The 14,690-nt window shown below is 37.6% G+C and overlaps 1 protein-coding gene across 2 annotated transcripts in view; it reads right to left on the bottom strand.

Annotated features, from left to right (window-relative positions):
* Nucleotides 1–3,732: 3,732 nt before the first annotated feature.
* The window catches only part of ERLIN1 (ER lipid raft associated 1), a 54,825-nt gene continuing 43,867 nt past the window's right edge, over nt 3,733–14,690 (bottom strand). For both annotated transcript variants that reach the window (XM_063434346.1, XM_063434345.1), the window contains exons 8-12: nt 10,619–10,677; nt 9,940–10,031; nt 8,584–8,673; nt 7,591–7,670; nt 3,733–6,479 (exon numbers count right to left, since the gene is read on the bottom strand). In XM_063434346.1, coding sequence (XP_063290416.1) covers nt 6,288–6,479; nt 7,591–7,670; nt 8,584–8,673; nt 9,940–10,031; nt 10,619–10,677 — 513 coding nt within the window. In that variant the 3' untranslated portion in view covers nt 3,733–6,287. The remainder of the gene's footprint in view (nt 6,480–7,590; nt 7,671–8,583; nt 8,674–9,939; nt 10,032–10,618; nt 10,678–14,690) is intronic.

Here is a 14,690-nt window from a genome sequence, read left to right as displayed (position 1 = left end):
ACCAAGGGGGGGGGGGGGGGGGGGAGATGAGATTTACATTTTTCCAAAACAACCAATTTAAAATAAATTATCATGGAATCTAAAAATGCATGCTCAAGATTTACTATAGGTAAAGATTGCCACCCAGTGTCCAAAAAGGAAAAAACACTTCTAATCTGAAATGGCCAGGATCACACATTGCTGTTTCTCAACCTTTTTAGTGGAGGTATGTCTGAAAATGGAATTCCTGAATACCACTCATCTAGGATTAGTGCAAATATTTTACGCCCTCTGCAAAAATCCTGTTTGCTACTTCCTCACGTATCACATATCTCCTCTTTCCCCTTAAAGTTTATTTCTCTATCATTCTACCTTTCCTCCAAGTTTCTTTGTTTAAGGGTCTGTCCAGCTCACACCAGTTTCTGTTCTCTATCTTCGATCTCTTTTCCTCCTAAAAATAATTGTGCACGGTCCAAGGTTGCTGCTTTTAGTCCTGTGTGTTGAGAAGGCGTTATTTATGGCAAAGATTTGCATTTCCCTTGTAGATTCTTCATATTTTCTAGTTTTGTGACTAAACCCTTTTCTGTTTTCACTTTAGTCTGACAATGCTTTGATTTGTCCATTTTCATTAAGCTGTAGTGGTTATGGTGCTTGGAGTATTTCTTTAAAGGATCACTAAAGGGTAAGGCAGGCATAAGCAACCTTCGGCACTCCAGATGTTTTGGACTACACCTCCCATTATGCTTTGCCAGCATTATGGGGGATGTAGTCCACAACATCTGGAGTGCCGAAGGTTGCCTATCCCTGGGGTAAGGAACACAAACATGTATTCCTGATCCTATAGTGTTAACACCACCATCTAGCCCCCCTGCCTCCATAAATATAGCAAAATCTTACTGTATTCAAGCCAGAAGCTGTAACTCTGCATGCTGTTTGCCTAAATATAAAAAATAAAAAGCAGTCTGCTGACATCATCAGAAGTGGTGGCCTGATCCAATCACAATGCTTCCCCATAGGATTGGCTGACACTGTCACAGAGGCAGATCAGGGGCAGAGCCAGCATGATTCAAACACAGTCCTGGCCAATCAGCATCTCCTCATAGAGATGAATTGAATCAATGAATCTCTATGAGGAAAGTTCAGTGTCTGCATGCAGAGGGAGGAGATACTGAATGTTTGGATGCATTTTAGGCAGCCATGACCCAGGAAGGATCGCTAACAGCCATCTGAGGAGTGGCCAGTGAAGTTATCACTAGGCTGTAATGTAAACACTGCATTTTCTCTGAAAAGACAGTGTTTACAGCAAAAAGCCTGAAGGTAATGATTCTACTCACCAGAACAAATGCAATAAGCTGTAGTTGTTCTGGTGACAATAGTGGTAATGCTCCTGATGCATTCAGATTCCTTCACTCAACTGCCTAATTCACTTACGTACTCACATAGCTGGCAGATTTTTCAATACCTGTGTTCAATTTTCTGACTACAGTATTCAGTGGGAAAGAACCCTCAATGCCATCACAGTTCTCTGATTTTCAGTAAGACAAAAACAGTTTATTGGGTATCAAAATAATTGCTTTATTTTTAAGTCCAAACGTAATGTTCATATAAATTCCATTGTACATATGATACTGAACTGTAAAAAAAAAAAAATTAATATAAAAAAACAAAAAAAAACAAAACAACAGTGGGCATTGGAAACAGTGAAAAGGAGGCCTATGATGTACGCAAATAATGCCTAGCACGCCCATGATTTGTTTGGGAATCTGAGCACGGTGGCACTATTGCTATCCCCAATTACTGAAGATTCAATAAAGGCCTACCTGGCCAAAAATTTTAAAAAATAAAGTTTCAAGTTTTAAACCAAGCGCCATATTGCAGAAAAAAAAATACACAAAAAAACACTGCTGTCATCTTAGAAGGAAAGTATAGCATAGGCATGCGTACAAATGTAAATGATCCAAGTCTGGGCATTGAGCATGCTTGTTAAGAAACGAAAACCGGCCGACAATATTATATATACACACACACACTTTATTTGGAGTGGTATTAATGTAAATGTGAATATAATCAATTGACACCAACAGAATGATTGCTTATTAAGGAATAATAATTATATATCTAATTAAACCATACCAAAAAGATTGTGGTGAGACCAGACACAATAAAACTCCCAACAGTGCAAATAAAAAAAAAATTTAACTGTTCTGCATCACCGGTGTATCTCAAGATGGACCTTGGAAAGTCCACCCAAGGTACAGAGACTCACTCTGAGATACTTGTAATAAACACGCTTTCTCCGTTTCTGTACTAAAGGGGGACTTTCCAAAGTTTTTGTTCTTTTAAATTTTAAAAAACATGGCCACCTTCATTATTTTTGAAAATAATTAAAAATGACCCCCCCCCCCCCCAAAAAAAAAAACCTCCAAAAAAACAACCTACCTGTATTCCAGCGCCAGCACATTCTCCTCATTGCAACCTCATCCTCCTACTGTTAAGGCATCATTTTAGATGATTTTTGTCCTTTTAGATGCTTACAACAAGAGAAGTGGTGAGGACACAAGACATGTGCAGCAATCACATCCATCAGCCAATCCCAATGCTTCTCATGGAAAAGGACTGAATCCAATGTGAAGTCCTTCAAAAATCTAATGATGTAACAGCCACTAGAGGTGTGTTTTGGGACCAATATAAACATTGCTATTTCAAAGTAATGGCACAAACTCACACAATCAGGAGGTAGTTGTGTTAGTGCTTAGTGTTCTTTTAAGATTGGATAGGTCCCAATTTGTTACATTAAATGATTACTGGACAAATTTCCTGGATCCCAACAGATGTTTGGTAGCCTGACGCTGGACATCAAGCTCTGAATGAGTCCATCCAAGGTCAGAGAAATCCCCATAGAAAAGCAATGCTTTCCTATGGGTAGGGTATAATGTGCTCACAGACCTTGCCGTGCATGTGGTCCCCCGTAGGATGGCGTCGGAAGAGGCAGAGCGACGAGGGACACTGGGACTGGAGTCGGGTGAGTAAAGAAAGGGAATTTTTGTAACCCTTTATGTCCCATGGAACAACTCTGTATTCCTTACACTATAGAATCTCTTTAATGGAGTATTCTGGTGCAAAAGGCCTGTCTCTGCTGGCTTAGTGTGAATACTGCCTTTTATGAGAAAAGACCATAAAATTCAGTATTTACATTGCTGCCTGACAGCCACCACTAGTGGGTGTAAGTTGGACTTACTATATGAGGTCCTGCAAAGACTGCAGGACTGACATACAGTGTCTTCCCCGTAGAGATGCATTGGGTCAATACATGAGGAGATGCCAATTACTGCACATTAGCACTAGCCTTCCATATTGGAAATCATTAGATGGGATGAACTCACCAGTATTGTTAATCACAGCCAGCAAAACTGGGTGGTTGCGACAAAGCAGTGGGAAATAAGTAAAAGTATTTTGCTTAAATTATAGGAGGGTCCGGATTTTTGAATTAGTTATAGTAACATGTTTGCGTTCCTAATGCTAGTGTTCCGTTAATGTAAAATTCCACACCTCTTTATTTTGCAACTCCATCTTGGCTCATTCTTTGCACTTGGCCGTCAGCCTAGGGTGAAGTGTTTGCCCTGGTTGACTGAAATGGATTGTGATGTCTTTTGCTAAATGTTTAATATACATTCAAAATAAAACAAAGTATCCCATGAGGTATAGTGTAACAAGTTATAGAAGATTTTCCTTCTTTCTTTATTCGGTGGTGCAATTTTCAGATGTGGTGGCCTTTCTTTAGCAGAGATTTCAAGACCAAAAATAAAATGTCAGATAAAACACTGTTTTACATTCACTCTGAATCCGTTTCATACATCTTTAATAGATCTACGTTAAGGATTATTGACATTGAACTTAAACTTTTCATTCTTTTCTTGCACTTCTACTTTTATATCGTGCAGGTTGGTTTCACATTTACACTACAAAACAATATTCTCCTTTAACTTCATTTATATGGCATTACATGGATAGATGTGCTCCTCAGGGCACTACGGAAGAAATGTTTTACCACCATCCTGAACTCTTCTATAGATTTTTCCATAATGTGCCAGTGAGTGCTCTTCATATGCAGCCATGTATGTATAACAAAGAACATGTGTCTGATATTATTAATCTGAGAAAGGTCTGTTGGGTGTTATAAGAGGCCCAAGGTACAAAAATATATGGTGGAGTGAACATCTGAAACTCCCAGAAAAGCTACATAAGTTTCCCTTTTAAGATGAAAAACACAGCAGACTATTTTTTAGCAAAAGAAATACATTGACGGGAAGTGGCATTGCATCCGCCAGCATGGGGTACATAAGTGCTAGGATACAATGAAAGTGATTTGAAAATAGATTTGTCCATAGTGCAGCCAGTCCCTATGAACACCTGAGTCACTGAAAACAACTGCTCAACATTTGTAGAACTGCACCACTGCAGACCTGTAGGCGTATCCAACTGCAGACCACTGTCTATATGCTTTTGGGTTAATAATAGCAGTAAAAAATATCAAAGCACCTTCACAGTAAGTCCTGTAGTGTATAAAATGTAAGCGATAATTATTGAGGAAAAAACAAGCTGCTTAATATTATTACATGTATAAGTTTGGAAGCAATTAAGTCATTCACCGATTCCTTCTGGTTTGAGAAATCCCCACATTAATACCCAATGATTGAAAAATATATATATATTTCATAACCGTGCACTTTACCTACTACCTTTTAAATCTCTCAATGATAATGGTCTGGGGTATATTCCATGATATCTTGTAGTCTCCTTATGGACCAATAACAATGGGTAGATAAATTAAAGTTTTGTAAAAAAAAAAAAAATCCCACACATAATCAAATGGCTAACTCTCTCCTCTCTCTTTTTCAGCCTCTATTACATTCAAAAATCAGGGAAGTAATACAAAGAGACTAACTGCAGAGAGATTCAACCCCACTCTTGAAATAACATCGTAATAAGTAAAACCACATCACCTTTACGCTACCCCACCCACCCTTTGCGACCAATGAAAGTTGATTCTAAATAACGAGTAAACATATCTTCCAAATTTTGCTTACATCTTTTCAAAAGTCCATTCAAAAATACCCAGCCCTATTAACCAAGGTATGGTAAAGTTCATCAACATTACAATAAATTATTCTACAAGCAAAAACACTGTCTGCAAGGGACAGATCAGGCATTTGTCTCTGCCGCTCTGGGGTTAGCTTGCCTAAAGAATCCACTTTAAGAAGGATGTGTGCATTTTACAATATATTTACCCCGGTTCATAATCTAAACCAAGCATTCCGTAGCAACGGTCAACTAAAAGTCAACATCAAGTAAACTTTCCAAAATGCACTGGAGAGAGTAGGAATAGAGAGCTTTTCCATGAAATAGTCTCACACAAAACAGAACAAAACCTGGATTTTCTTCCCTTAATCTAGAAGAAAATGCAGGAAATGTGAATGTTTTTGAGAGCATAAATTGCACCTCTAAAGCACAAATCTTCAATTTCTATTATAAATGGAAACAGCTAGACAAGAAAAAAACAAACAAGTATTGGTTATCAACAGCAAATAATTTTGTTTACATTATTGTTATATCTCTATTGCTTTAAAATCCGTTTGTGCATACGGCATCATACATGTACAACAGCCTACAGCCCAAGTGTAACTTAATAACAATTCCCACTGTAGGTTTGTGTAACTTCTCAGAAGACTAGAATTTCAAAATCTTGCCAGTAACAAGCAGTATGGGTATTGCGCCACTTAGTAAAGGAACATACCAGAACCAACCATTTAGTAACAGCTGGAAGTCGGTAAACGGCACGATGTACCGCAGTACTATTTAGTAACATGGTACATAAAAACCCAGCTTGAATATAGAGCCATAGCTCAGAACAAACCTCAAATACATAAATGGCATGAGTTCATATATGCAGTGCCAGCGATGGCTCACAGTGCAAGTGCTAATTTTCAGGCTGAATAAAACAATCACTGACTTCTATTCAGGAATATCCCTCTTTCCATAGTGCATCACATTTTTTTTATCTTATATCTCCCAATCAGACAGTGAAAATTTGCAATAAATTGAATAGGCAGCAGTATAAAAAAATAGGGAGGACAAAAAAAGAAAATAAAAAAAAATTAGGACTCAAAGTAAAAGAAAGAAACCAAAAAAGAAAAAAAAAAAAACAGGAGCATGTAGCGTGGCAGTTTGCACACATGGTGACTATTCCAGGCTGGTATTTGCCTAGGTGTTCATCTCCACATCATCAGTTCCTAGTGGTTGACCAAACTTCATACTTTTTTGCTCTTTCGTGTTTTGCCCTCGGTATTTGAAGCCCCATCATCTTGTTGTTGTTGTAAGGATGATTTCAAAGAGAAGTTATCTAGGAACATACTTGGGATGTCACTACCAAAGTAGATCTTGTTGTTGGCAGAGATAGCCTGGTACTTTATAAGCTCCAAATATTGAGGTGTAAGTTTTAACTGCAAAAAGAGAGGGAGAACACATGTGAAATAAAAGGGGTAAATGTATCTGGGGAGAATGGGGGAAGCACATTATTAGATTTCATTTTTTTTTATAAATAGTTTACCCATGGTGATGGCAGTCTAATGTATACTGGATTTGTGAGTTTATCACACATATGTAAAACTCACACTTCCTATGTCCCCGTCCAAATGATGCACATTACCATGATACCAACATGCTCTCTTCATTCCCAGAGCATGACAGATTGTATGAGTGCGCATGCACTGTAGTTGCAGTTATAGAGTGTGGACAGTACCCGCTATGTCAAGAGTTGATTGATGTATAGATTCAATTTAAACCTTTTACATTCAAAATTCAATTATTCAAATTATGTATGGACTATAATGGCACGTATTGTATTAATGTGACTCAGACTGGTAGTCTGGTAGAAAAACAAAATGTCTATTCCCATCAAACAAAATGTAAAGTTTTAACTCCAATCTCTAGAACCACTTCTGAAGTAAAGTGGTGCACGGGCCGTGTATTTGAAGTGTATCCGTATGACATCATGCACATACTTTAAGATTTCATTCTCCTGCAGGAGGTGTAACTCCACCTCCAGCAACTTTCATTAGCTTGCCCAAAACAAGAGTTCCGGGCTGGCAAATGTTAGTTCTGTTCATATCCTTTGCACAGGCTTTCATTAATTGTCTGAGAGTGCTCAGCCAAAGAACGTATGGCAGAATAAATGTTAAACAGCACAAGGGCACTCAAAGCAAAGCAATAGTGGAAAACAGCACAAGGGCACTCAAAGCATCCTAACCAGTAAAGCAGGATGTAGGGATTATGATGCTTAGAGTAATCCTTTAATTTGTATTCATACTGATCACGATACTGCTGTACACTTCAAAAAGACACCGCACATTTTATAAACCCATTCGTTGTAGCATAACTTAACAGTAGAAATTATTGGGGGGTGGGGGGATTATGAATACAAGTTTGCATTTCAATTTTCAAAACACTCCTTGGAAATACTAGTGTTATGATTCTAACTTTCTGTTCCAGTCTGCTCTAGAGTAAGAGCTGTGATGTTTTGTATGTCAAGAAACATCCAAATTCTCTTCTTACCTTGTTGGACTCTGCAAATTGTTGTGCAGTGTAATATTCAGCATCTGCTCTAGCTCTCTCTCTGGCAAGGTAAGCCGAATCTGGAAAAAAGTTATTTATACCATTATCTTGATTGACATATATGTACTGAATTGCATGGTTTAATTTCAAAATGATCATCTATGTTGTGTATATTGGTGCTTGTAAGTCACATCCAGATTGGCAACAAAAGGTTAACTGAATGGGCACCAAGCACCATAACAACTGCAGTGCATTGTAGTAGTTATGGTGCAAAGAATCTTCAAAATGGTCTCCCTGGTTAACGCCACATAATTGCAGTGTTTTCACAACAACAGAGACTATTAGCACGTAAAGTCCACCCTGCTGCTGTGCCTTGGCTAACGCCAAAATAAATTTCTGCATTAGCTGATGAATTTTGGATGTCAATGATAGGCTGAGGATGTAGAGGAAGGGAGGGAGTGTTCAGATTCCAAGCACCATCATTCTTACAAAGAGCTGTAAGGGTTAATGGTGGCAAAAGAGCCCACTAAACCAGATCAATCCCTAAATGTACCAAGATTTCCAAATCGTATTCACTAGGTGCAGAATGGCATTTGGTTGTTTTAACGGAAAGCTTGTTATATGAAAGACCATTCTGCTGCTTATTGGTTCAAATAAGCTAGATCTTAGTTTGATCCGTTTCCCTAGATACCATTCAGGGGAATTACACCGGTAATCCAAAGTCCCTCTTGACCGATAACACCCCAAAACACAATACAATAATCCTAAATCCACCTCAATAATCGTTTTACCATTGAAGCACCATTTTTTTTTCTCTTACAGCAAGAACATTTGGCTGCCATTTCCTTGTTGAGAAGAATTTAGCTTCAGTGAGATCAATAGAACCTATTTGGCTAGGTGCCGTTTCAATTTTATTGACAGTAGACAAAGTAAACATCCAAAGAATTTTATCAGCAGCATTTCCCATGGAGTCCACTTTTCCTAGAAACTCACCCTCGATCTCAGAGATGCGTTTCTCAGTTTCCTTTTCCATAACTTTCTGCTGGAAATGGATCTGTGCCACCTGCGCAACCTTCTCTGCCTCTGCCAAGATAAAATGAAAACCGATTCACCTCACATGTAATCTGCACTGCTACTGGTGCCTGGCTTACATCCATAATGGAATAATGTCTGCATTCCCCAACAAAACATAACTGGCAGGATAAAGTTGGAGGAGAGGAGGGGTTAAAGATCTATGATCCACCAGCTTAAATTATGGTTACATTCATATGTTGCACATGCCATCACACTCCATAATTATCAAATATTACAGCCACTATCTAATACATAGCAGGTATCAATTATTAACACCGTCAAAACAGTCTAAAGGTATTACATTCTACTGTTAAAATGCCAAGTTTATAACCAGGCAAAAGTCCTAGTGCCAATAGAATGTACATAAAAATGCATGCTAGAAGTTTATTCAGTAAACTCTAGATTGTAGCGATCTGACATTCAAATAGCGGATCGGGAAAATTCTGCAACTCTGGTTTAATCTGGGTGGCTTTTGATTCACTACAATTCAGAAATTAGGGTGTCTTTGGGGGTGGGATAACATTCAAATCACTGCTGCACTCTAATACAGACCTAAAACATTTTAAAGGACCACTCTAGGCACCCAGACCACTTCAGCTTAATGAGGTGGTCTGGGTGCCAGGTCCTTCTAGGGTTAACCCATTTTTTCATAAACATAGTTTCAGAGAAACTGCTATGTTGATAATGAGGGTTAATCCAGCCTCCAAATCCTCTAGTGGCTGTCTCATTGACAGCCGCTAGAGGCGCTTGCGTGCTTCTCACTGTGATTTTCACAGTGAGAGCACGCCAGCGTCCATAGGAAAGCATTATGAATGCTTTCCTATGTGACCGGCTGAACGCGCGCGCAGCTCTTGCCGCGCGTGCGCATTCAGCCGACGGGGAGGAGAAGAGGAGGATCGGAGGAGGAGAGCAGGAGGAGATCTCTCCGCCCAGCGCTGGAAAAAAGTAAGATTTAACCCCTTTCCCCTTTCCAGAGCCGGGCGGGAGGGGGTCCCTGAGGGTGGGGGCACCCTCAGGGCACTCTAGTGCCAGGAAAACAAGTATGCTTTCCTGGCACTAGAGTGGTCCTTTAAGAACTACAACTTTTATGAACTTTTGCCGGCTGTGTTTTGAGTTGGTTAAAGCTTATGAGCATTATGGGTATCTATAATTCGACTGTCAAATTATTTTCTCCAATAAAATAAATGGTATGGTCACTAAAGCATAGATTGGTTGTTGCAGCATGAAGAATCAGATTTACTCTGAGTGAAGTATAGAGATGAAGGTCAGAGTTACCTATCACTGCCTTCTTCCTTTCGGTCTCTGCCTCCTTCTCCACCACCTTCTGCCTCTGGGCTGCGATTAAGAGCTTGGTCTTCTCACCTTCCCTATAATTAAAAGGTAAAACGGTCAGCGGAATTTGTATCCTTTATTGATTAGTGACAGTATTCTTGGGGTATCCAAGTGTATAATGCGAATCGCCTCGTTCTTTCCAGTTGTTATTTCAATTAGTGGTTTCCCTGCCAAGTGTTGCAGGGTAAAAGGAGAATGAACACCATGCAAAAGTGCAGCTCACATTTAATCAACAGTCTATATAAAGACATTAATTATAAGAGGTGGTGAAAAAAAAAAAAAAGACTATAAATAATAAAACAGGAGTGCCGAGATATGAAATCATGTATCAGCACATGTCATCTACCATCTACTTGTGAGCAAACAAACAACTAGGACGATAAACCTGTGCCACCAACAGCATAAATGACGAGCGACTGCATTCTGAGGGTGCCCCTGAAACATGCAATGAGGGAAGAGATTACATTAAATGACCTTGGATATATTGCTGTACGAAATGGAGCAGCTACTGTTAAAAGAGAATTAAATATAAATAAAAGGTCCCTACAAATAAATAAAAACAATACAACAGTTCAAGCCCCACAGTTTAATGGAATAACTGCAAAGCAGCTGGGATACTCACATGAGCTCAAAATTTCTCCGGATTGCTTCTGGAATTTTTGGTTTTGTAACTCGCACAGCCTAGGATACGATCAATAAACAGAATGTGTGTTTATATACAGCAGGGTTACATTAGCATTTCACTACAACATTTTTAAAGCTTCTGGAACAAGCAAAAAAATATATATTTTAATGGAATTGGTGTGCTAGATATGGATAAAACAGGCATCTTTAGATAACACGGCCATATCAGGATCCTTATGGAAGATGCTTTCTGATTTTATCTAGTACAGCAAACAAATTAAAATGGAGATACACACACACACACACACACACACACACACACACAGAATGGAATAGAGGAGCCTCACAAACAACATGTATAACTTATATCTGCCAAAACCTGGTTACTCTGTAAACCGAGAATGGAGTATGCAATCTGTGGCCATACACTGTAACCAAATCCACATGGTCGTTGTCAGGTGATTTTGAAAACCTTACTGGTATAAAAAGCCAGTTTGTAGGTTATTGGTTTTGTCCTTTTCTGATTTAAAGGCAAATGGAGTGAGCTGCACTTAATATGTCCTATTTATTGGTCACAGCAGCACCCTTCATAAAGCATGCATGTTAAGACGTCACAGGTGTCTAATTACAGGGTCCCATTATACCATTGTTTAAACGTACATGGCGTGATCCGCCTGAGATTAGTGTAAATAAGGACAGCTGAAATAGCGTTTGCATTAAAACATAGTTCGTGGCTAGGCATCCTCACGTGTTTTTTTTTTTTTTTAAAGCATTTAACTCTAACTTACTAACAGTGAACTTTAATACTTTTTGAAAATAATATTTTACTAGAATCTGCAACACAGACCAAAGCTTAGAAGAAATCTAGGTACTGGCATATCTGGCATATATTCAGGCATGTCTGCTTGAAAAGGTTTTGTTATTTTAATACATTTTCCTAGATCGCTGGGAGGAGGGGGGGAGCAGAAGGGACATGAGATTGCAGGAGAGGTAAGACAAAAAAAACTCACAATTTCATATCTTAAGGCAGCTACAATGATCTTTTCAAAATTATTTGGTGTTCAAACTATGTAAGAGTTCTTAAACACAGATAGCAACCTTGGGCACATATGTAGTGCCCGCTTCTATACTTCTTGAGGGGAGGCCGAAACACTTCCCATACTGTCAGTGAGAGCCTGCCTGGAATTTGTGGGAGTTTTTTTTTTTTTCACTTCACCCTACATCAATAGATCACAGCACGGACGCTCAGCTTCTACAAAATCATTGTCGGCGAACATGCTGATTACAGACAAAGTTCAAATAAAATTAGATGTTGGCGTCCATTGCTTACTTGTATTGTAAGAGAAAGGGAAATATTCATAGGGAGAAAAAATATATAGTGATTGTAATTCTCTTTCCCAACGTAGAATCAAATTAATTAGGTTTTGTAGTTCCTGTATAAAAAAAAGAATGACCTCCATGTGTCCTGTAGAGAGTATTATTGATACAGAGGATGCATGCAGCAATCCTAGCACAAGTCTAAAAACTTAAATTCCTTCAGAACTGAAATCTGTGCGAACTAAGCCCAGTTAATTAAATGTCCTTCTTAAAATCCATTTGAATTTATATTTGAAAAAGTATTTAGATAGAAACAAGATTCGTGCAATTACAGTGTATGTGCCGTACACTAGCTAACTTAACTCTATAAAGTAAGGAAGTAGTTATGTTGGATCTTAAATCATGAACATAATATATTAACCAAAACACATGAAATGTGCTTTAGTTAAGTCCCTAAAACGAGTATTACTACAATACAAAATATACATCATGGTGAACAATGCATTATGGGTACACAATGCATAATAATTCTGATATTCATAAGCCAACTTTATAGACATATGTCACAATGGCAACCTGAAGGCAACCCTGCAGATAAACTACTGGCCTGCACACTGAACATTGATAACAACATCTGAAATATATACTGTCAGGGTATTTATATCGGCAGACATTTTGTGCTATGATAGAAATACAAAGTGTATATTCTGAAGTCATTGCTAAACAGACCAGACTCCATTTTGTTATTCTCAAGTTAACAAAGACACGACATTTCTTTCCTTTCTCTATTGCTGACCGTTTAGCCAGAGCTGAATGGAATGTGTATATAAACAAACCAAATAGATAAGACATTGAGAATGGGGGTAGACAGACTGTCTAATTACTAATGGAATATAATAAATTCTATTCCCAGACTTAGGTGACAGAGGATTAAATAATTAAATTTTACTTTCGATATTGTACAACGTCCCATTATAGTTTAAGGTGAAACTTAGTTCACAAACTATCAATTTTAGGAATTATAGCAGAATTTGCAGACGCATAGTCTGGACAAAACTGAGAAAAACTGTGTGATCTGACAGATAAAATAAGTTATTGGATACATAAAGATAACGTAAATGACGTCAAAAATAGCCACCAGGAAAAGTTAACTCTTTCCTGGATAGGTATGTCTAGTGGAACAAGGCTGCCCTCTTGAGTTCGAATATTAAAATGATTACCTAGAAGGCAACCACACCCCACATTTGTGATTGGCTATCACCTAAGGAATTTTTCCCTTTAAAAAGTTAAGACAAGGGAAGAGAGGAGGATTCAGAAGGATTCGGAGATTCAAAGACTGAAGAGAGACACATTACGACACTCTGGGGATTCAGAGAGATCCAGGCAGAATCGGGCGACCAGAGTAACCAAGAAACTCTCACACTCCATGCAGAGAACCACTTAGCTACCTGAGAATATCTGATGAGAAAATATCTACATAACTGGTAAATATACATACATTTAATTAATTAATCAAAATTAATTAAAATTAATAGCATGATATATGACTGGATAAATCATGTTTGATTTCATATTTAGAAATCTTAATTATTAAAGAATATATATATGGTTATAGCATCCCATCTGCAGCTGGGATCAATATAATCATTAATGTATTTGTGTGATTAATATCACGTTAGCATATCATGACCATTTATCCAGCTGTATTGATTGGCTCTAAAATAAGATAAAATATCTGTTTAGACAAATTAATTAAAATATCAGCTTATAGAACATAGTAGATTTTCTCATTGGATGCAAGGAAATGTTGAAATGGTTGATGACTGGTTAAATGTTATTTATTAATATTACATAGGAGTAGATCTTAAATCCCTAGAAGAGGTCTAGCCAGCATTGAAAGGGTTACTTCTGCCAGAAAGTTTTACTGCAGCTCTAAGGAATGCTCTGTCTCCTTAAAACTGTTTCCTTAGCTGTAAAGAAAGGGTCGTAAATCAGTCTTGACAGCTAATGGAGTCTATGCTGTACTAACCAGGAAGTAAATTACCATATTGTATTACATATTCATGTTATACTGAAAATTCCATTGATTATTATCATGCATGTTACTTATATTATTATCAATTGAATATAAAAATAAATATCTATTTTTTTTAACAATTTGTGATTTTTAATTACCGGTATATGGTTATACATTTCATTTAACACGATAACGATTAAGGATCTGAGAATTGAAAATCGTGGGCAATTCTCATCTGTTTACTATTATTATCCCATAAATATCCCCACAATACGTAAGTTCTGCATAAGTAAATACACTGGTAGCAAAGTTCAGATTCAAAGAGCACTACCACGACAAACACTCCACTGTCAGAAAAAACATTTTTTATTATAATTTTGCAAATTAAACAAGTATTAAAGAAAAATAATTGTGTCATAAGATAAACACAAAATATAAATATTATATTACAATATACACAAAACTACATAAAAAGACATACAATAAAGAAAACAAGGCATCGGGATCTGGGAAAAGGACTGAGTCGATATCGCTTCTTTAAAGTATTCATTATAGCTAGAGACACTTTCGGAGTATTATGTGTTTATCTTACAGAAGCATCAAAGCTAGGGTTGTTAATTTACATAAGGCTTGAATAGTTTATTTTTTTATATTAATCAAACCATTTTCCCCAAATCTTATTGTAAAAGCCGATGTTATTATCCTTAAAATACACCGCCTTTTCCACTAGGCCTTG

This window comes from Pelobates fuscus, chromosome 10, assembly GCF_036172605.1.
Source record: "Pelobates fuscus isolate aPelFus1 chromosome 10, aPelFus1.pri, whole genome shotgun sequence".
NCBI lineage: Eukaryota > Metazoa > Chordata > Amphibia > Anura > Pelobatidae > Pelobates > Pelobates fuscus.
The sequence above is the reverse complement of the archived record's forward strand: the minus strand, read 5'-3'. Positions and strand labels throughout refer to the sequence as shown.